Raw genomic sequence first — 24644 nt, 5'->3', positions numbered from 1 at the left:
AATGTATAAGTCGTAAGTAATCATCTATTTAACATAGGCATTGGACTCACTTGAAAACCAAGACTGTACATCTTCAACATCATTTCCATGGTGAATAGTCCGATAAAGAACATGTTTGTTACTTCTGTAGGATAATAAAAATGTTGAATTAGAGGCTGTAAATTAAACTGACTGACGTTACCTGTATAAGTATAACCACACGTACCGTGATTTTTCTGTGAATCCAACCAATACATGTACACCCGAGTAAAGTCAACCCCTCGCGCTTTAGCGGGTTAGAAATAAGGTTGGCTCCGGTAGCCTTTAACCAATTGTAGTGGTGGACCGAGCAAATGTGTCGTGTGTTATTCAATAAACACAAGTCAGATGCTTGTGCTGCCAACCTTATTTCTGACCATCAAAATTGGGGGGGGGGGGGGCGACTTTACTCGGGTGTACGTCCTGCAGTAATCCCAAAACAGAGCATACCGCGTATGTGCCTGAGCTGCCTGTCGCGCACTTACAGTTTAATCCCTGCAAACTGGGCGTCGCGAATGCGGGTGCGTCTGTGGCGGACTTGCTACAGGCTGATTCGCTACGTAAGAAGTGATCGCACAGGGTACTGACATGATTTTCACTGTTCGGTAATGGGGCACTTCACGTACGCTCCGCAGGTTTCGGAAACCAAACATTCCAAGCAAGTATTGAAAGTAGCATATTGTATTACTAATGCGAAAAGTGGACGATTTTCGGTCAGTATGAAGTTTGCAGCGTAAGACGCAAAGGCGAGTGCTGTAATCATACGACTCAGATATCTCTCATCTGCACGTGGCACGTTTCGTGCTTCTCAAGTCAAATTTCCCTTCAGAGGTGTTGCAAAAAATAGCGTGTGACACGCGTGCGGAAGGGCAATATGTGACTTGAGTGACGTGGCAGTGCTCGCCTTGGCTCATGCTGCCCTAACACCAATGCTCGTACAGCACTCGTATTCGTGTGAAAGCTGCACTCGCCTTTGGTACACGCTGCAAATTTCCAACTCATCGGAAATCACGCACTTTCGGTACTAGTAGCACAATATAGGTACTATTTTCGTATATCGAATTTACTTCTCGCATCTACAGTTTAGAAAAAGCTGTTAAGATATCAAATTCATATTTTATGTCAGTAACCCATCGGCAGAAAAATAATGGTATTTGTATGGTGTAAAAGACATTCCACGTAAAGTCGGCCGTTCATTTCTTGGATATATTTTCCAATCGGTCAGTAATTCATTGAAAAGTTTATTGTTCTGAACTTGTGTGTATACCTATACATTTTTCTCGCAGTAACTTTGAAACTCTCGATGTATTTGAAATGAACTCGAACAGAATAATTTCAATTATATCTGAAGGCCGGTCTTTCAGCTTTCGGTGGAATGTCTGGCATGCGTTTCAAAAGGTAATAACAACCGAAGAACAAGCGATAACCTCACCTTGGAAATTGTCAAGCCACTGGGGTTGCCGGTAGTGTTCAGTAGCTAGTACGACAGTGTTCAGGAAAACGAGGACAATAATCAGCCAATAGAAGACTTGGGATTTGACCGCCTTTCTGCAGGCTCGTCTCATGCGTCGATTTACCCTGCGGCAGCAAAAAGTCGCTTATCGATAAAATCATTTAATTTTTTTTTAACATACTAAACAGCACGAAACCGTGAAAAGCCGTTCAAGTAGTACCCCGATCGTCCCCTTGCCTAAACGAACAACACTTCGAATTATGATTTGGTTGAGCAAAAATGATCCTAAATTTTTCGTAGCTTAAATTTTATTTATCAACTTATCTTTTTCTGCTTCGTTCACGTAGTTAACACAAAAAAAGGGAGTAGAAGAAGAACCAGCAGAAGAATAGGGTGTAAGTAGCACAAGTAGACGATCGAGGCTTTGCTGTTCCTATTACCGATTTTATTACATTGAAAAATGTGTATAAGGTAATATAAGATATATCGTCGGTTATAGACGTGAAGGTTATCCAAGAGTTTTTTTGACGTCATTTACCTTTCCAAATCGCGCTTCTTTTTGGTCCAGAACGATTCTTGCTGGACGTCTTCGTCACCCTCCAACTGATCAATACTTTCCATCTCGTTTTGTTGTTTCGCTATATGAAATAACACACAGATTACAATTCAGTATTTACTATTAGATTCAAGTCCCGCGAATCTCATAGGCAAGTATACGTTGCAGATACGGCCGCGCGTATGTGTAGTATACGTACATGCACGTAAAACAGTTAGTGCGTTATACCACAAGACTTCGGTAAAGCGATACCATCGCTCCTTTATACGAAAGTCTGTGCTTTGCGTCAAGCGCTGAAGTATCATGTTGACCTCACCATTAGCAAGAATTACCTACTTCAAAAATTAAGTATCGTGCATCAATTGGAAATTCGTCACTGAGAATACAACTTAAATCCATTTACGCATACCTATCTGTACTGAAAGAACAGCCATATTTTTTGAATACCTTGCATTATGTCGTAATTTATAAGACATTCACATCTTGGCCGTCGAACAACTACCAAAATTAGTTGGAACGAACCGCTTTTACAGAGACTTTCTACAATATATTATTGAACGCCGTTCACAATTAACGTAAGCACGAGTTTTTTATTTTGACGCCCCTTGTCATTTCAAGATTTTCAGTCCACCCTCCACATCCGCCTTTCTGGGTATGTGGGAGAATTTCCTACCCTTTGGAAAGATATAATTTCTCGTCCTCTAAATTTCCTTACTATATCTGCACCCGTCCGAAATTTATTTCAGGATCCCGATACCCTTGACCCACCATATACATGCATATGATGATAAAACACATCCATCCATTATTTTAAATATTATATTGAAAACTGCGTGCACTGAAAGATTACTGAGTCTCAGAAACTCGTTATGTCGCAACCCACCTTTCCATTTGCATTTTAAGATCTCACGTAAGAAGCAGGACGCGGGGGGAGCCCTTGGCACAGTTGTTGTTATGTTTACTATAGGGGAGGGAGGTTCAATTTGTTAAAAAAAAGTACTTACGCAATCTGTTGACGGCCCCTTATCAATATAGTCTCGTACCTACAAATACACTTCCCATTACGCGGATTCACAGATGTCTTCAACACATCTTGCTTCGCCATAAACATGGTGAGTCAGAACCAGCTCATGTGTCGAAAACGGAGGAAGCTTAGATAACGCGAAATTCGCTCCTTCAGCCAATTAGATAACTCGTTTTTGTATACTATCCCCTGATGATGATAAGTAAGATGGTAATATCTAATTGATATTATCACAAAAATTTACGTCAATATCGAGAAATTCGAAAAAATTAATTTTTGCGAGTAATCTTTAGAGGTGGTTTTTACCCTTTGAAGGGCCAAATTACCACGCAAAGAACGATCCAATGTTTCTCGATGTACACCAACATATTCCAGAGTAAAGAAAATCGGTGGCGTACATAACGGATAGTATCCTTGTAAGAAACAGCGTAAAATTGGAATATCGAATAAGATTCTGCAGGACGAAAGAGCCGCAATACTCAATACCTGGATGGTGAAGACGCGGGACTTGATTTTCGTTCACCCAGCATAATAATATACTTGCACTTTCGATCGTTGCAAGTATCGTGCAGACCTTAACTCAGCACAACTTAGCACTTACGCTTGCCGTCCTGCATCAGCTGAGGCTCCTCGGCTTCTGGTTCAATGTCCTCCGCCTGCGTTATCCAATCGAGATACCCCCTGAGATCATCTTCGATTTGCTGCTTCTCTCGAAGTTTGTGGAAATCTCCCCGAGCCTTCGCCTTCTCTCTCTCCTTTGAGAATTCACTGAATGTCGGGGTGAACGTTCATAATTTAGCATAACAACAGTACCAGAAAGTGTGACTTACAATGAAATAAAGTATACCAGTGATTGTGCTTTAAAAATTATCGAAATCATAACGACAGCGATGGTCTAAGGTCTTGTAATAATATTGATGATAAGATGGCTAGTTATGTTAATAGGTTTCAATTCTATAAGCAAAACTGGCGTGATTGCAGTAAAGGTACCACCTCCTGTGTAAACCCATGTACGCGTATTCCTTCGTTCCGCAAGCGATTCGAATAGGTTCTTATGATATTGCACTGATGGAAAAAATGGTCAATTCCAATCACCACACCACAAATTAGGTATACTATTTTCCATTGGTAAACTTGTTACTGCTGAGATTAGCTATCAACCCGTGGGTAAAGGTTTTTGCTATAGCATGGAATTCATTTTAACTAACCCGGATAACACACCGAGAATCAAATTCATCACGAAAAAGGCACCAAGTATAACCATGGAGATGAAGTAAATCCATTGCCAGCTGTTTCCCATAGCGTCTTCGATCTGGAATAAATAATTACAAATAGTTTTGTTTATTATTATTATTGATTGTACCTTTTACCTTCCCACTCTTCTAAGAGGAAAAGTAATTATAGTGACCCCAGCGCGTCGGTGGAAAGTTGAGTTTTCACTCAATCTCCACGCTTTGAGATCTACAGAATAAGTTTGACCCATTTTCACTACTGTTTATTGATGATAAACTAATAAACTTATCGCAAGAAATGAAACATCTATCGTTAGCTCTACATCACCGGCGAATATACAATTTTTTCCCATTCGAGGTGCATATTTTTGTCATTCAATTGATATGCTGTATGATGCATCGCCTATGGCGTAAGTTTCAAATTCTTGGCAACAACGCGTGTTAAAATTTTCGACCCCACCTTTCCGTATCTCTATTGTGTCTTGAAAAGATAATACGATAATTCCCTGAGGAGACAATTTTCACCAGAAATCATCTTGATGATAATTCTGTTCGTCCCAGACAGAGCTATCAATAAAAATTGTGTCTCGCCTAGTCAGAGATATACCAATATATGCAGCCAGTTGTCAAATAAATACCATATATATATATTATCTGTCTGTCGCCTGAAAAGTAACTTCATGCGCATGACTTGTTTGTTACATGAGATAACTGCAAATTGTACTGTTGTTCGATTTCATTGAAAGATCGATTGTTAATGATGTTCAATTTCTTGTTAATTTATATTTTTACATTTGAAAATTATTTTTTAATATAGAGGGACAATGTGTAGAGAGACAAGAAAACATAACGAATCAGAGAGGAGAACTTATATTAACCTTTTAAGAACGGGGATTTTTACGTTGAAATCGACCTTTTATTTTACACGAAATTTGTGTATAATATCAATGAATTTCTCACTGGAGTGTCCGACCAACCCAGCGGTCGAAATTTCGACCAGTCCCGTCCTTAAAAGGTTAAACATTCGAGAAGTCCTATTGCATTCACATTTTCTCTTCAACGTAGTTATGACTCGCAATTCTCTAGATTAATATATAACTGCCATAGCGCATTTTTGTTGATTCAAAAAATCAGTTTCTAGATCATGCTGAATTGAGGAAGTTGAAGGGTTGTGTTTTTTATACCGATTACTTCTGATATCCCAATGCTACAAGTTGCTCAATCTCATCTGTTCCACTCAAACTTCCCGACCAATAACAACGGATGCACATACCTAATGTAAATTATACTTTCAACCTAATGAATAATCGAAACTCCAGCCACCGTAGAATATCCTGTTCCCCATGGATATATAATGTATGGGTATATAGGAATCGTGAAAATTTTCAAAATCAGAGGCTACACGGGTAAGGTACTCACAATATATAAGCCAATGAAGTTAGGCTGGCAATGCACTCTATCGAGAATTTACGCGGTAGGCACTTGCATCATACGTCATGGAGATTAGTTTATACGTACACACATGGATACGACTCACTCTTTGTGTCCCGATTGTAACCATCTCGTTGTCGATATTGACATTGAGATCAAAATATGTTTGTTTTTACTCACATCGTACAGAACGTTTGTCCATCCTTCGAGAGTGACACATTGAAAAACAGTCAACATCGCTAAGCCAAAATTATCGAAGTTTGTGATACCGAGATTTGGTCCTTCCCAAAATTGTTTGCTGCAAATATAATCTGCCCCAAAACGATCCTCGCATTTGAATCCAGCCTCCTCCAAGCTGCACGGATGTGGCTCATCCATCATTTCTCCTATATTTTTATGGATTTAGTCAGGAAACGTTGCGTATTGAATTTTCTGGACTTTAGCGCTAGGGTTAAAATATCTTTTATTACAATTTTAGTAGCAGCTGGTGGGACTCCGACGTAGGATTTTAACCCTCGTATCAAAGAATTTTTCAGAACTTAAGATAGCCTAACAGTTTGATTCAGCGCATGAAAATTTACAAAACATTTTATTTTTCAACAAGCCTTCCCTTCAACAACAAACAGTTACAAAATAGAGATAGACCCTAAAGCTACGATTGAGAAAGTATCGGCATGACGTACCTCGGAGATATAATAGACATCCACTTGAGAATCGACACTCGGGCACAATACACGACAAGGAAAATTGCAAAAAGGCCAATTTCATCTACAGATTCAATAATTTTAAATCAATGGGAGTCCTAGTCACTACAATTTGTAAATTAATCATAACCACACGTTTTTAATACAGTAATACACCGATGGTTACTCTAATCGGTAAACCATAGAACTATTGCAAAATGCAGAAAATTTAGCAATAGGGGGAATATCAAGATGTCGCGAATAAACACCAGTGAACAGCACGCTGGAAGCATTGTGTTTTATGATTTCACTGCAAAGAATGGCGTGTCATGTATAATGTGTCTTCGTCTGTAAAATGAAAATGGAAATGTTGTATCTTATATGCTTTAAAAAAAATAAATACGGTCTACGAAAATAGAAAGACGTCAATAGGTATACGTAATACGAGTACATTACAAAACTAAGTAAAAACGTTACGTCAAATTTTTTTATAACTAGAACAGGGCACAGATCATTGAAGTACGTGTGTTTTACAATGTTCAATAAATTGACGGGGCGAGTACACAATGCACGAGACATTGAAGAATTAAAAAAACTGACGAAAGCCTACGTCTAATTGGTTAAAAAGTGACAGCTAAATACCAGCAAAGAAACGTGATAAAAATATGGGATAAATGCAGTGTACAAAGTTGAGCAGAATACCCGGCAATAAATATGTAAAATATAAGGCGGCTAAGACAGGCAGAGTAAGTTGGGATAGGCTAGACTAATTGTAACGAATGTCGTAGTAGCAGTAGCCATAGGCGAAATGAATAGTATCTAGGTATCGATCAACTAGCACACCAGAGTTTGCATCGCAGCTTGTATTTTGAATGGAACACGTAGCTTGGCCAACAAAATACAATTGAGGTCCTGAGATCTAAGGTTCGTTATTAGATAATAGAATTGACGCTTAGCCGGTTTTTAAATCCTATCAGCAATCAGCAAATCAAGCCTTCGGGAATTTTTTGCAGCTGAGACTTCCACTCGATAAAAATCTCCAACATAAACACAGATATCCGCAAAACAGACGATCACTGTCATAATTTTCCAAGCAATAGTTGAATGAGAAGCACTAAACTACGACTGGAAATCATGTTTCTGTCGGTTTTCCATCTAATGTTCAGTATAGATGGCTCAAATTTGGGCCAACTTTTTTTTTAGGACTAGCTGAAAATTGGTGCATAGCAAGTCCGTGTCGATTAAGGGGTGCAGCTCACATGCAAACCTGGCTATATGTTCTTTAAAATTTTTATATCTGGGCGGGTGCCTCAAGGTCACTAGCCCACAGGCACTTTTCACCTAATGACTGTGTTATCCAAAATTCGTAACGATTTCTGTATGTTATACAACATGATTTTTTACATTTCTACACTTTGGTCTCTATCGTTCTCACTGGCAAAAAATCACAGACAGAGATACATGATAAGAAGAAAAAAACTACGGCAGAAATGGCGCCCCCGTTCAGGATGTTACAACATACATGTTTTAAAACTCCCCCGGTTAGGGGTCGTTCGGCGTTGAGGTACTGTTCATTTTGCTTACGTCTCTCTCCGATTAACATTTTGCGAGACAAGCCTATCCGATTGCAAGGACCCTACCGTAGTTACAAAGCGAAATCAACTGTTCCTCAAAAGTTGAACCACCTCCACCACTAAAATTTCATGGAGTTTTAAACGGTGATCATGGCTCACAGACTGACTGACCCAAGAGTTTATCATGATCCCAATCACGTTTATGTGCGTACATTGCGTACCAAAAATGACGATTCTAACCGCTCAATGTTATACGTACGTACTGCATATAAAAATTCATTGTGCCTTGAGTGTCAGCGATCCGATGGGGTGTCGTAACTCAACTTTGACTCCTTAATCGCTTATGCCGGAGTCCCTTAGTGCTTTGTATACCTACAGCTATGCTTATTATACAGGCTTTAGCTTCATTGGGGTCGGCTTGCATGGAATGAACCGATACCGACAAGCATGGAATGCAACGCAGGTAATACGCTTACCCGTCCTGTTGTTCCAGCAAGTTTTGTGCATTTTCCCGGAGAATAGTTCCAAACCAATGATTGCATAGATAATTATGACAAATAGTACAAGCAAAGCGATGTGTAGTAATGGAACCATCGCTCGTAAGATTGAGTTCAGAACCACCTGTAAACCTGTTGGAAAAATCAAATCCTGATATATACTTATGTAGTATGCCGTGTAATTTTTGTAATAATATCTTTTTCTCCGCAATCGAATTGAATTTTATTTCCAAGAAGTCCATGGGATTGTCCGTTGAATAAAAGGGTGCGGTAAGATATGTAACATTCTGAGGTTGAACAATTCCAACAAATCTACTGGAATTGTCACAATATTATTTCTATTATTCGAACTGCCTTCAAACTAATCACGTTGCACTACAAGCTGGATTTTTTTTTTAATTTATATGATTTCTTCTGGAATTACTCGTTTCGACTGCTGTGCGACATCGTTGTCTACAGAATATTGAGGAAACAAAATTATTTAGCACAACATATTTCTAGTTCCCATTCTACTGAGCAGAGAATCGATACGATCCTGCTCCGGCACTTTTGATGTTCCACTCGGTAAGAGTAAATTACCTTGAACTAGACAACTGTTTTAGATCGTAGGTTTTCATTATAAAACTGTATGGTGTACTAGTCCGGGATCCAGCTGCACTTGTTAGCAGTGTTTACAGACAACGTAATTTTCGATTGACTTGATTGATCTCTTGATACCTATCACTGAAATGACATCAGCCGATGCACTAGTGATGGGTTAGATCGAGAGAGGCTTTTGAAAATGGAAATTTTTTATTTCAAAAAGTCATATCACACTCGCTGAGACTTTGTACCAGAAAAATATCTATCATATTATTTCGGAACGAGCGGTTTGGGCTGATCATGAGCAAGCTCGTGAAGTTACCTTCTTCAAACTCGTTTCGGGCTAAAATAACAACAATATGAATAATAATAACAAAAACAACAACAATGATAATAATAATGATGATGTCATTATCTCATTCGAACTTTGGAAGTCCAATGTCAAATTTGTGATCAGTGACCCAAAAAACCTTCAAGTATCAAATTTCATAAAAATCCAAATGTTTGCAGTCATTTTTCTGTATATTAAATACGTTAAATTTTAATTTTGAAAACCGAGCTAGGGGAAGTTGGAAAAAAATGTCAGCTGTCTCTTGGGAAGGGGGATGCCCGTCAACTGATCATGTTCACATGATTTATAACAGTTCTGTTTTCATTTTGTTATTAAACTGTTCGGGTTACAAGTTTGCTTTTGTCAGTAAAGAGATTATGAATATGTTTTTATACAAGCTTATATTTATATTATGTGATCGCGGTTTGCTACTTTCGATCGATTTCCTAATTTACAATGTAGAAATCTATGTTTTTTACGAATAATTTTAAAGAGACACACCTGATTTAATTTCTATCCCAGTAAAGAATCCAAGATTCATGAAATCTATGACATTTAAAAAAAAAAACGTTTCTCATTTTCAGAAGCCTCGTTTGACCTAACCCACCGCTCCCGAAACAGCTAACGGTCATTTTGTTCAACCATATTATGCAATAGTGACCGAGAGAAATCAGAACGACTCAGTCTGAAATGACTACCCAAAAATGTAGCTGACTCCTGATCTATACTTACTTGGCACACCGGAAACTAGACGCAACGGTCGTAATACACGAAAGGCTCGTAGAGCCTTAACATCGAAACCTTCCTTCATGAACCATACCATTGCCGTGCTGATCATTCTATCAGAAGAAAACAATTTGAAAAATACAGTCAAATCGTCCTAATTTTTGCAATGAGTTAAATCTTATTTGTCATTCTAGTCCCTTAAAGAAACACCCTCAACTTTGGGGTGAAAAACCTCGTACCTCTAACTCAGATATAATACTAAATTCCCATGCATAAGAAAAAAAGTTGAGGGATTTGAGATTTTTTTCTGCAAGTGGTATTCGGTGGTACAGGGTGTTACTTTTCACTGTCTCTGAATGATTGGGAAATTTTTATACAGGAAGTTGGACAAGCACAGGGTAACTAATGATAATTATTTATAATAAACACGAAACTTGATACGTAAAAGTTAAATATACACCCCTATCACTATAACTTACCCAATCACTACGATCGTAAAATCAAGCAAGTTCCACCCGTTTCTTAGGTAGGCACCGGGATGTGCCACAAATCCGTAGGCAATGATTTTCATAACGCATTCGACCGTAAATATTACCAAAAAGACGTACTCGATTTTTTCCTGAAAACATAACCGAAATTACGTCACGAAGTATACTTCTATAATACGAATACGTTACGTGATTCACACCTCCTGTTGGTCTCTAGTGTATCCGGCGACTTACCAAATAGGTATTCGTTGAATTTGAATCGCTGTTCGGGTACGGCGTATAAACGGCGAGGGCCACGCAGTTTGCGAATATCGTCAGCAAGATCAACCATTCGAAGGGTCTTCATATGATACATATCTATTTAAGGAAAACCTCTCTCAAGAGTTGGGAGATTGAAATATAACAACTTAGCGTGTGGTCCATACCTCACATATATGGGTCGTTCGTTTCCTCACATAGTACCTGCGAATGCGAGTATAGCAGAATACGCATGATTTAATACGAAGACATGCCACCACCTGACCCTTGAGCGGGGGAAGCGAGACATTTATTTGGGCTTTGATTGAATTGTTTTTATCACTCGCACTCGCAGGGATTACCTTGAGTTAGGCATCAATTATCCAATTTTTTCAGTGTATTCTAACTCCAAATACGGTATCAAAAAAAAAAAAATTTCACTTTCGTTTACATCTCACTCCTGAAATACAGTTGTAGTGAGAATATGCAGTTTGCAGCCAATTGATCATGAATGTGGCCGGAAATGCCATGAAGAAAGAAGAAATCATGATTATCATTCCGATGTTTTTCAATGAAAGAGGTTTTCAAATTGAATAGCTAAACACAATGCACACCAAGCGTTGACAAAAGAGTGTGGAAACCAAATGGGCAAAGAAAATATGATAATTGAGTATAACACCGTTGTGGACGGATTTCATTGACAGCAGTGTAAAAAGGTTGCTTCCATTCGACGACGTCGATGCACATCTTCCGCACAGGATTTTTCAGCGGTAGGCAGTAGAGGGCGCGAATCGGTCTGTCCGCTAGTGGTTTTCCGCTACGTCGGGGAGGTCTTTTCGGTGCTTGTGCTTTAGTATTCGGTGCTGTTGCGGGTGTCGTTTGAGTCTGGGAAGGTGGTGCCGGTTGCGTATCCTGTGATTTCGCCGCACTCTCCCCGCCGTGTTGTCCCCATGACGACGACGATGAGGCTGCGGGTGCTGCTGCCGTCGCCACAGCATCGCCATTGCCCGTGCTCATGGGTTAATGATAGTCCTTCTTTGATATCAGACCAAAAGTCGTATTTTCATGTACAGTTGCAGCACAACTATATTTATATATATATAGTCTATATACTAGTGAGTCGTGGGTTTCAGGCTATACGGAGCATAATGTTCATCCCCGGTGTAAAACGTCCTTTGTCTTTTGTTGCTGTGAAGCCTTTCATGCTATGGCTCGATTACAGATGACATTACTCTGTAAACATATGAGGAAAAATTGATAAAACAAAGAAAGAATCAAATAATCAATTATGTCTCTTAGTCGAGAGATTTGGAATTACTGTGCATATGTGGCCAAGCAGCCCGGCCAAATACTACCGTAGATGCGAGTTGGACGCTACAGATATTCATAGTAGATATGAAGCGAATTCGAACCCCGGGTAGCATAAAATCATCTTTGACTGATGTCAGGCCCTTACACTACTTTTAAGCATTTTTAAGTCGTCTTAGTGCCTGATTTCTGTCAAAGATGAGTTTGTACCTCCTGGGATGCGTAGGGCTGAACGTATTGAACTTTAGATTTAACCCGTAATAACCACACCATTGCAATTTTGCACCACCTAAATTTTTTTTACCGGGCTGATTTTAACGGCTGTAACGGATTTTAATCTGTAACGGTCTTTCCCCGTCACGACAAATATCCATCCTGGGCTACGATCTGTGCAGTGTCTCGGCGTCATTCGTTCTGATAACCAGAGTCGTAGTATTGTGCAAAATGCGACAAGGTGCAAATTAGGACTAGTGTGGTAGCAGCTTTTAGAAGGTAGACGCATGATGATAAAAAAATTCCCATATATTCTTACGAAAAATATGTCAGTGTCAGTGTTTGAACATATTGTTTAGTTCCTAGTACGAAAATATGCGATTTTTTTCCTCATTTTTACTCTCATAGATGCGAACTTTCTACCCATTGTGTGCTAACAACATAGATTGAGACATACAACTGAACAAAAATAATTCGATTTTTGTACTTCTTTCCAAAAAATAAATACATTTTGTCCTCGTGAACCAACCATATACTGGTTATTTCACATTTCAAATAGACCATATGTTCAAACACCTGACACCTCTCACATGCTCTAGGACTTACTTCTAATGGGTTCTATAGAATCAGTCCTCACTCCGGTTTAATTTTGTAGGACTCGATTCTGTACATTGATATATCTGTAAAACATTTACTCTGTAGAACTGTTTACTACAGGCTGTATCCTTTTCCAAGATTACAACCTAACTTATTATTCAAGCCTTGGTTCTATTCTGGTGAAATGGGTCACAATCGAACTGCACTGATATTTTATTGTCTGTGCCATGGAATTGTTTATTATATCTACGTCATGTCTCTGTGACATTAACCATTATATTGAAAACATGCGCGAGGATATATCTTTACTCCCTCGGTTGCGTCCGAGAATCGGAAATGGTTATAAAGAATTTCACGAACATGCCAAAATGCGTAGGAGTATAATATAAAAGACGACCTTTTGGGAATAGTATTTTTTCGGAGTACTGAAGCTTCTCGAAAATGGGCTCAGGTACTCATTATACTGATATGGGAGTTCATGAAATTCACTACGTGACGAAGAACCCCATAGCTGTATAAGAAAGTTAAAGAGAGGGAACAAAATTTCGATTGACTATCAGTCTCTAGAAAGACATTGGCTCCTATACAGCCATCACGACATATTCAGCTTTGTATTAGTGTAGCGTCGTATATTTTTTAACTTATATCTTGTTCTGTTAGTAAGTCCAGTATTCTATTGACTAGACGCCACGTGCTTGTAAATCACGTGAATCAAATGAATTTATGGATTTCGCTCCACCGTATTGGAACCGCAACTTTGAATTTTCAAATTCTGAGTTCAGAAGTTCAGATCAAACCCCCTCATACTAAATTTCATCTACATCTGTTCGGTGGATTTGATGTGGAAATCCACCGTCTGCGAGGTACGAGTTATAGTTGAGATAAACATCTGAAAAAATTAGGGAATTATTTTTAAATTATCTAGAGCCGATTTGGGGGGCGCACCGGTTGCAATTTAAATAACAATCTTTTTCAGGACCACCCTATTATACATACATACATGTTACACCGATTCGACTCTTTCTTTGGATTTGCTATACAGCATCCACGCAGTGAATGCGTTAAAGAGCACTATTGTTAGACAATTTGTCACCGCCGTCTCTACTCTCCGCATAAAATATGTTTGGAAAAAACAGCTTCGCGATTATAATTAGACACGTGAATGAGGGTCGGCAATCCAGGTAGTACTCCGGACGGTCTAGTGCTGCGCTGTGTCGTTATTATAGCTCGGAAAATTCAATGTTCTTTATCTCTCTGATAATCGGTGCACCACGCTGAATCATGAAACCCTGCCTATACTTCATTACTCTTGCCGTGGTTGCAGAATCGTTGCTCGTGAATTCGACCGATTGATTATCACGTGGAAAAACCCGGATCATCAGTAAATAAATAAGATGTCGAAGCGATGCACCTTCCACGCGGTCATTTTGTTCAACATCAGCTGGAGTTAAGCAATATGGTTTCAATTGGTGGATTAAAAATGTATAAAACTATCGTGGCGAGATAAGTTATGGTATTTCATAAAGGTGGTAGGGCGAATTTGACGGGCGCTACGGCAGCGCAATTCCACATTACAATACTAAAATCTTCGAGTATTTCCAGCATAGACATTTGTATAAGCATTGATATCAGGATAGGGTATCGGCAACAGTTTCTTCTACCAATTTGTAAAGCACAAATTTTACAATACGAATGTATGGTCTAATGTAACTCTTAGCAGCATTTTTTTCCCTGATGGTTTACCGTCGTGAAGTGAAAGAAACAACCCTTTTTCCCCATCTGTCTCCTGACAAGTCGCGAGTTTCATGAATAATTATCCCAAAAATATTGAACAGTAGCCCATATGGGTTTATTACAGTTATGCTACTAAGGGTCGTCGGTTTCGCATCCACCCTGTAGGACTGCAGCCATGAGCGTAACCACAAGTAGACGCAAGCATGAACCGACCAAGTATACATATAATAAATGCGCACCGTGCACCATTACGCATCAAATTGTAGTACACAATTATAGAGCACAGGGAATCTGTTTTTGGTCTTGTTCGAAAACTCGTACGTCACTCTGTTCTAGTCGCAACTATACCTGTATTTGTTCATGAAACTTTCCGGCCGTCTTAATCGTTTTCCGTGTAAAACTGCTTCACGCCCTATATGTTCACTGTATTAATACGTGTTTATAATAACAACGCTGCTGCTACCGCTGCCGCTACCACTATGCCGCTCACCCTGGGAATCAAAGTGGAGGTCTGCTATATTTAGTATACCCGAATATACTGGTTCGACTAGTTGGAACGAAGCGCACAGGCGAGTGAAACATTGGGTTTTAAGCGTAGGCGCTCGTCAGGCATAAAGTATAAAGATAAAGTGTACATAAATACACGCATATCACCAATTCGGAAATTGGTTCGGCGTCGTCAGCGCACTATTCAGTAGTATTACGTTCACATACTACACAGGGCAAGAACGTTTCAACGGATTTTCCTTCACCATATTTGAAATTCACCATATGCAGCAAGCCGGGGATAATAAAACGCTTTGCTATCATGCACGGGGAACAGACTTATCATCTGACTATTTTCTTAGCTGGAATTCCTGTATTCCTGTTAGCAGAACAAGAAAAAGGAGTGATTGACAAAGGCTAGAGCCGGTTGAAAACGGTCGACTGACCCCCAACTCGGGCTTACCTCAAAATGATCTTGAAAGTTCTGTTATATTGGAACACCAATCTGAACTGTAAGAGCTTTCCATGGTTACGAATTGCGTACATAATTATGTAAAGGGATCCCCGAGGAATCGGCAATCCGATGCCCCTCTTCTGACATCCACATTACCCGATTCAATGTTAGTGACATTCAAGCTCATCTCAGAATGTGCCAACACTTCAGAATAGGGTATCCTGTACAGGTAATCTATGTAGGTAATTCGAATTTTTCAAGGGTCAATTTCGTTTCTCGTGTTCGTGAAGAAATATTGTGGAAGTTTTCCTTCTTACGACACAACGGTAAAAAATTGGCGAAAACAAATCGATACAATGGGATCTGATACGTAGCTAATGCGTACTTCAAAGTTGAATGTCGTCACTTGTGCAGAAATTTTGCGTGTATGTGGATTATTTCACAAAAGTGAGGAAATATATAAGAATTACAAATTAACGGAATAAGATAATGTCAGAAGAAGAAAGAAGGGTAAAACGGGAAGTGGAAATGTCCGTGTCGCTGTACGCTCATTTTATGATCTGTCATTATCTCTACACGGAAAAAGAGCCTAGTTGGAAATACCATACGAATCTAGTAACAAGATTCTAGTTATGTCAACCTGAAAATACAGTTGGTCTTGAGTAGTTTAGTTATTTTAGCCGGTGCGTTTGGCTACGGCGCGGCGTCTAGTAAGAATTACCAGGCAACTGGTTGCAAGCGCCTCCTAAGATTACCAGCGAGAATAGCGAATTCGTTGCCGGAAATTCCTGAGAACATCCGATACTAGCCAAGCGCTGCTGAACTTAAGAAGATGCAAAGTTTGCAACTCGAAGGGTGCTCCACGTGCTCGAGCTTCATCATCAGTTTAACTTCTATGCCGACTCTTACTTTTTTGAAAAGAAATTTGAGTTTTGCGGGGTTCACTTCGCCTGCGACGATAGGTGGCTGCAGATGCGTGAAATTTTCTCGCCAGCGCAGCGCTGCAAGTTATCATCACGTATTATACAGGGTGGGGCGTTTAAAATGTGACAGAGCAATAGTACTCGAACTATTGATGATACTCAAAAAAGTTTCAGACAAAAGTTACATTGTTCGAGAAGGCCGTTATACTGGTCCATCTTATTTCTTTTTCGGTGGAGGCGCTGAAGCTACGTTAAGGTCAACGCATCTAGACATTTCGGTCGTGCATATTTTACAGGACTGTTTAGTAAGGTATACCGAAATCATTGAAGATACAACCATGCCTTTTTTCCGTGTATGCTATATTGCAAGCATAGTCTCCGTCGAAAACTTGACCTGACCCTGAACTATCTTGATTTATTTTGCAACTGTTTATTGGGAGCGCAAAGTTTATCTAATTTTTGATGCAATTTGAAAAAAGATTGATATATACAAGGGGAGGCCACGACGTTCGGATCAAGGATTTGCTTTAAACTTTGTACACTTTCAATAGTCCATTGGGACAGCATAATGTGCAAGTAGTAGGGCGTACTACCCATACGTTTTTGCAAAAATCGGAAGAGAAGTCTTATGCATCGAAGATGTATCGGTGCGTTGCGGTCATGAGCACGAGATGGTAGCAGTAGAGTGGTTAGCGTTCAAGCTTTATGATCGCTGGATCGAGTCCCGCTCATTTTTTCTTCTACCTGTTTACTTATTTTTTCAACACTGTTCATATTATTTAATGTATAATGCAATTCAAAAGTAATTAATGAAAAACTACGTGTACTTGTATGAGTTTTTATTGAATTTCCAATGTTTATTGGTTGTTTCAAATTTTCATTATTACAACAATTATTATCTTAATAACTATCGTTAAGTAAACTACCAAACGCATCATGTTTGCCTCAAAGTGTACGCCTTTCCTGATCAGTAAAATCCCTTATACAGTCGACTCTCCGATTAGGATCTCTCTCAATGGGGCCGCTGCCCCTCAAAAGAGCTCAGCAGCTTCCCCCACTATTCCAGTTGAACAGAGCATAGCCGCAATTTTGCGAGATACTCTCGCAATAGGGCTGGCAACAAAACGTGAGATGTTGGAAGACAATAGCCTAGTTGTTATGGACTTTTGTCGTCCCTATTGCGAGAGTCTTAGTTCAAAGCGTCATAAGTGCACGTCAAGCTCGTTGGTGGGGGTATGCTAATTCTTTCAAATATCCTCCCCTATACCCCCATGACCGGCCCTATTGTGATAGTCGATTGTACCTACAGTCGGGTAAGGTAACCGGAACTACTTTGCACCTGAATGCTTTGACCTGCAAACACAGATCACAAACAACAAGGGGAGGACCAGGCTTCGACCTGGGTTCTATTTTTGTAGGGCCGATGTAATAGAACAACCTCATTCGGCAGTTAATTTGTGTAGCGATGAGACCTTGTTAATCTAGCAAGAACGAATAGTACACGTGCGTGTTTATCGAAAATCACAAGCAGTTATTTATATTTTTACTGCAAAAATGGGGGTGACTCCCGTTTCCTCGACTCCTACAGATGATGAATGTCATGAAGATTCAATGCATAAAGCAGTTTCAAAACGTCGGTTGAAAAATGCGTTCGTGTACTGTGATAGTTTCCCACAGGAAGCGGACCTTATCGATACAGAATCATCAACAATGATTTCTGGCGATGCAATGGCAATTGGAGAAGAACTGTATCGGTCTACCGTCGAAATGTTAGGAGAAAAGATACTGGTCACAAACGAGGTCCTCCTTCGTTTCGACAAAGCAGATAAAGAACGTATATCGCGTAAAGTTGAACGAGATTTTTCTGACAACGAGGATTATGAGCTAGCCAAAAAGAATGAGGCTGAAGTCAGTAACGTTAACGTAACGAAACGGTAGGGAAAAAGTCGTTACGGCACAATTTCAAAATGAGTTTGAAGGAGTTGCTTTTCAAAATAAGAGTAACGATTTTTCCTAAACATGCATCGTTACAGTAACGTTACGAACTTCACCCTCGAATAGAAGGCAACAATAGACGGATACATTTCATTGAAGACAAAAATAAAAGTAGGGAGACTAGCAAAAGTACACCCCACGTAGAATCTACAAACTCTCCAGATAGAAGGATCTCAAAGTTTAAAAAGAAAGGACGATTTGAGGAGATGGGATGAAAACACAAATATTAGAGAAATAACAATGGATAAGTACTCAAGAATTAATTCGGAGACCAATGACCGCTTCGCAAAGGCTCGCAAAAATTACCAGCAGGTAACTGTAAATTTTTATCACTTCGCATCTCATTTTTTTTTATCTTCAACAACCGTATTTGAAGAACAAATTATGATGATGAAATGAAACTTCGATTTTATTTCTCAGGACAACAACAGAGAACTTACAGTAGTGGGCTTTGGCAGCTGCAGGCCAATTTCAATCGTAGGACTTCTTCTTTAAGGCATCACTTTCATATGTAAAAAAAATTCAAACAACGGCACAGAATTCGGCTGAGGAAGGTCACGGGATATGTGAATAATAAGGAATCTGTGACTTGGAAGAAACATGAGAAGCCGCAAGGAAGTTTCACCTGCAGACGAAGGCAATTGTCATAAATTTTGGCAAAAAATTTGTGAATAATACAGACCAGGCGGGTTGCCAGTGCCAGTGAACTTATGACGGAACATTCGCCAAGAAAACTTCAAAAACTGTGTTCATTGAAAGGCGCGATATGAAAAAGGTATAATACACGACACAATACGCGATGACGTTGTCTGGTGAATTATTAGCGCAAGTGTTTTTGTGCTGACAAGAAGCTACAGGAAACTTTAGTTCAAGAATTCAAAAGACTGTTGATAATTTAACAAAATACCATCCAACTTTCGGTATAACATTAAGTTCAAAATCTGAGAATCGTACCACGCAGCTGTATAGTTCGTTTCTACCAAACGTTATGCTTCCTTTGACGGAGAAAGAAAAATTCTTGGGAGGGGGGTGGGGGGTGGGGGAAACGAATCCTGGTTTATACGATGAAATCCTTACCGATGACGCAGGTCGTGAAACTTGTACGATTGGAGTCCTATCCCCGAAATGTACACCAATTTGCCAACCGTGCGACGTCTATTTCTATAGGAAAATTAAAATCTTTATCAAGCGTCTTCAAAACTGTTCATATTTGATTGAAAACGGACGAGAAATTGCTTCTCGTGAAAATGCTATTAAAATATATTCTATCGTACATCACCAATTATCAGCATCGATATTTAGAGAGATGTTGCATTAGAAATGGTTTGCATTCAACTTATCGGAAGAAAGTGAAACTTTTCAACATGTCAACAAGATTTGCTTTCCATAGAAACTCTGAAGATTCTTTGTGCATACGGAAAAATTGCATTAATTCGATGTAGTAGATGCCGGTTTAATTTCTGTCTCCGTGTCTCTAAGACAAATATCATCCTGCAACGTGTAATACCGAAGTAACATCCGACGATTAATTGCATATGCATTACCCTTATGTTTTGACATATTCTACTCATTGTATTATTGTATAGTTATTTACACCTTTATTTATCGATGTTTGATTTGGGCTTTCCAAGCATGGCACTCCCCTTGTCCTTTGTGACCTGTCTCTGTCTGCAGGTCAAAGCAGTTCCGGGTACCTTACCCGATTGTAAGTAGAGTAATAACACTTAGTAAACAGCCATATAAGATTGGAAATTCAATAAAAATTTATGCAAATACACATAATTTTTCATTATATTACCATTGAATTGTACGTATATGAAAAAATATGACCAGTGTTGAAAGATAAATAAAAATATTTTTCAAATGTGAGTGGGACTCTATCCAGCGATCACAAAGCTTGAAGGCGAACCACTCGGCCGCTGTCATCTCATACTGATGACGACAACACACCTATACATATTCGACGCATAAAACCTCTCTTGCGATTTTCGTGAAAATGACTCAGTAATACGGCCTACTACTTGCATATTATGTTGTCCCAATGGACTACTAAAAGAGCACAAGGTTTGAAGAAAATCCGTGAACCGAACGTCGTGGCCTCCACTTCATAGTAAAAAAATTACATAGAAAGTTCATGTTAGGTATAATTAGTAAGTTTTAAATAGAATTTCATTTATTGATTTTCTCCAAAAAAAAACTATTGTTCAGATTCTGCATTGCAGGCGTAGATTTGTAAAATTTGTGCGAAAGTAATCACGCAGCCTTGAAAATTATTTTCTACAACGCGAGCAAGTTTTACGAAATTTTCCATGCGTGTTTTTTGTACACAAAGTACCCGTTTCTACGACGGTCGTGTGATTTTGCGAATGCATATGCGCGAATTACTGAGAAGAGCACTTTTAAGTCCTAGGACTTAAAGAGTGAAAATTGGCCTTTTCTGTATTGCGCGCATCCGCTGTTGCAAACAAATCTGACAGTATGCTACCCTGAACTCAATTTCGTGATTCCTAACAAAACTCGTAACATACTCTTGTTGTATAATAGTAGATTGTGCACCAAGGGAGTAAAATGGCCATTTTAAGGCCGAGGGCGATTCTTTGAGTACGAGTCGCTATATACACTTCGCGCGCTCGGCTACGACTCGTACTGAAAAAATCGCCCGAGGCCTTAAAATGGCTTACTCCCGAGGTGCACACGATACTTTATATACCCCCTGCCATGTTCTCCGAGCTTCTCTGCTCGGGAAGTTGGCACGTATGTGGAACTTTTATTTTATCAGTCAGACCCCACGGGGTCCATAATACCCCGACAGATCCATCACACCTTACAGGACATATCCCATGGGCTCGTATACCATTCAACCCAAACTCAACCGAACCACGCGTCCCAAAGACCAAAAAAAAAGCAACTTCCACTTTTAAGCCCTGAGAATCCGAGGAGCGAGTAAAAGTCGTTTTTACTACCTAGGACTTGAAAGTACTACTTTACTCCCTGTTCGGAGGCATCTAAAAGCGAGGAAAACATGCCAGTGGTTTATAAAAAATCTTGTGCAACAAGGAGGCAATGGTCCGAAAATATCGAGTTTGCCTCCTTGTTACACAATATACTATTTCGCGCCATACAAGTATTTTACCTTGAGCTTTGTGATGCATTTTATATCTTACACAGCGAACGTTCCCTGAAAGTTTTTTTTTCGTCTTGAAATTTCAATCAGTAAACTATGTAGAAAGTAACGCCAGTTATGTATTGAGAGCAATTATACCTTTAAAAATTTGCATGTCAAATAATTTTACTTAATATAAGAAATTGAAAGTCTTGGCAATATGAACTATGTGTAATTTTTACTGGCCTATCGATCCGTGAGATTGGAGACTAGAAAAAAAAACCGGATTGATTATGCTCATGTGAAAAGGCCCTATTTTTCCTCAAAACCGCTGACATTTACCGTTCATGAGGGTAATTGGTGAATCGGAATTCACATAAGTTTTTGGGTTTAGTTTGGTGACATCAATCCTCTTTTTCTACAATTATTAAAAAACTCACCGCATTTTTATAGCTCACCGACAAGACAAGTACCATGTGTAGAGCTGTCTGGCTGCTTTACTCGGCACATATCCAAATATAACACTTCACCTTTCGGTTTAATAACCGCGTGTGCAGATACAGCGCATGGACCGATCGCGCAGAGATCTACGGACGACCGCACGCACCCACATACTACATACACAGTATAAAAAAAACGCAACTAGATCGAGACACTTTGCCGAGATGAAAGTAATACACTGCACACTCTAGATCACCCATCAATATCAAATAGACACTGATGCTGCTCGTATATCAAGGTAGTGTTATGTATCGAAGCAACATATCTTCTCAGTTTCCACCTGGAAAACGTGTTGTTCATAGCAAAAGAAATCCCCGCTGGAGAATGTCGCTTATATTTTAAACAATTGTCTAAGGTCATTCTCGGAATTCGAAGTACCCTCGATTAAATAATATGGAAGCGAAATGGTTTATGTCTTTTTTAAATTCTTATTACTCAGAATCAGCTGCGTTTAAAAATGTGAACTTGATTTTAGAAACATTTATGTAAATCATTTGACTCTATAAAAAAGCGCAATTCTAATATTCAGTGTAAAATCAATGGTTTAGCCACTAGAGATGTTCAAAGATGAATGTTTACGTAAATTTAACTTTCAAATATTCGAAGCTTATAACTTTCGAGACATTTCGGGATCCCGATCTCTCTCACTGGACACTTCTGTAAAGAATTTTATTCCCTGCAGAATGCTTCCAGGAGCAGATACGTATCACTAAATGTGGCTAACATTGATTGAGAACAATTGTCTAAAAAATAAATTCTATTCAATGTGATAATAATGAGAAAACTTCGAGGTCCGCGAGTGACCTTTCCAAATTGGATTCAAGTGACATCCTTCGCCAGGATTTCTTTTGCTATGAACAACATGTTCTTCAGATGGGAACGAACATAATATTGCTTTCAAAACATATCATTATGCATATAATGGTAATAATAATGATGATTATAATAACAATAGCAACAACAACAACACAACAACAACGACGACGACGTCGACGACGACGATGATGATGATAATGAAAACAACGATAACAACAACGGGACAAAACAAGAATAAGAACGGCGACAGTATTGATAGAATTAACAGTGATGGTGGTGTTGTGGATAGAAATGATTTTATTGCTAGTGTAACTAACGATAATCTAATAAAAGAAAAGCATCAGAATTAGTTGCTCACGTCGATATCAATAAAAACAGATGGAGCGAGAACAAGAACGCCAAGAATATAACGATAATGATACCATAAACACCAATTGCAGTGACATTGATACAAAATCGAGTACGACACACGAATCAATCAATTCCTCTCTGAATTTATCTTTTCACTCTTTCTACCCGTCTGTTCGCTCGTTAGTCTCTTTGATAGGAAAACCAAATGTTCGACTTCATGCACACAACATACTTATACTGATAATTGGGGCTGCACAATTTTGAAGCGAGAACCTTTGATGAAACGAGGGCTTGTCGTGGTTCAAATGATATAATTAATTGCTGAGTCGCTTAGATCACTGGGTGGGTGTACATAAAATGCAAACAAAGACATCGCACAATATTAGATCAACAATTCGCGGCGGTAGCAAGGGATCAATGCCCGAATGCGACTAGTTAAAGTGTCGTCGCTCTCCGACTGACCGGCGGCAGAGCCATGGCAAGGCTCGTAAACTCGTAACAGCTACAACAGGGTAGGTCCGCGCCCTTTCCACCAAATCTACGATACTTGCGCCTATGACACGAGCGTCATCTGGCGTCGTTTCGATGAACTGCTATTCACCCCTGCGACCATAGTTGCCGTTAATCAACCACGAACCATACGTCGCACACTGGAACAGCCCCTGACACTCACCACTGCTCGTATACTAAAAAATTTTACGCTTTTTGTCCTCGTTTTGTAGTTCCTCTACGTGGCGCTAGTAGACTTCTGAAACGCTCGCTGCCCTCGCTGACCGCACGCAAGCCTGTCAGACAACTACTAGTGCCACTAATGGTGGAGATTGGCGGCAGAATCGAGGGATATATTGCGAACCACTTTTAGCAGCGTGTGTTAGGGGGCTGCTCTGGAATTACTGGTGTTGACCAGCCCCCTGACCCTGGACTAGATTCTCTTACAGCAGGGCGTCCGCGTTAATGCCTCCCGCCACTACGTGCTAGAAGTCGTCTGATCTACTCCTTCCACTCCCCAACCCTCATTAATCTGCTTTCTGCGTAGTTTCCATTCTTCGTATAACCAATAGGGACGGCATCGTGAGCAGTTGACTACTAACGCCACGTAGTGGCGAGGTACATTAACGGGGACTCGGTATACCCAGCAGTGTTAGGGGGTTGATGTTGACTGAAGATCATGGCTCTTGTATTGACCCGGAGTGTGTTTCGGTAACCTACCATTAGTACAGAGGCGCTGTAATCTAGTAGTAGTAATAAACACCTAACCTATTTCTTTTAGATTTCTTCAATGTGTAGTAGTTCACCAATTTTGTTCGTCAACAAATTCAGTTTGTGAATAT

At 39.5% G+C, this 24644-nt stretch overlaps 1 protein-coding gene across 14 annotated transcripts in view; it reads right to left on the bottom strand.

The window, feature by feature from the left end:
• The window catches only part of Ca-alpha1D (Ca[2+]-channel protein alpha[[1]] subunit D), a 72438-nt gene extending 48669 nt beyond the window's left edge, over positions 1-23769 (bottom strand). For 10 of the 14 annotated variants that reach the window (XR_006883496.2, XM_046628276.2, XM_046628283.2 and 7 more), the window contains exons 1-12: positions 15033-15166; positions 11554-12065; positions 10830-10935; positions 10587-10726; positions 10114-10220; positions 8448-8600; positions 5895-6100; positions 4260-4363; positions 3653-3819; positions 2010-2109; positions 1451-1596; positions 51-124 (exon numbers count right to left, since the gene is read on the bottom strand). Coding sequence is in view for 13 of the 14 variants with exons in the window: in XM_046628276.2 (XP_046484232.1) it covers positions 51-124; positions 1451-1596; positions 2010-2109; positions 3653-3819; positions 4260-4363; positions 5895-6100; positions 8448-8600; positions 10114-10220; positions 10587-10726; positions 10830-10935; positions 11554-11849 (1599 nt within the window). In the remaining variant the exon portion in view is untranslated. The other 4 variants (XM_046628281.2, XM_046628280.2, XM_046628278.2 and 1 more) reach the window with 4 other exon arrangements.
• Between the last annotated feature and the right edge of the window lie 875 nt (positions 23770-24644).

Source organism: Neodiprion pinetum, chromosome 5, assembly GCF_021155775.2.
Source record: "Neodiprion pinetum isolate iyNeoPine1 chromosome 5, iyNeoPine1.2, whole genome shotgun sequence".
NCBI lineage: Eukaryota > Metazoa > Arthropoda > Insecta > Hymenoptera > Diprionidae > Neodiprion > Neodiprion pinetum.
The sequence above is the reverse complement of the archived record's forward strand: the minus strand, read 5'-3'. Positions and strand labels throughout refer to the sequence as shown.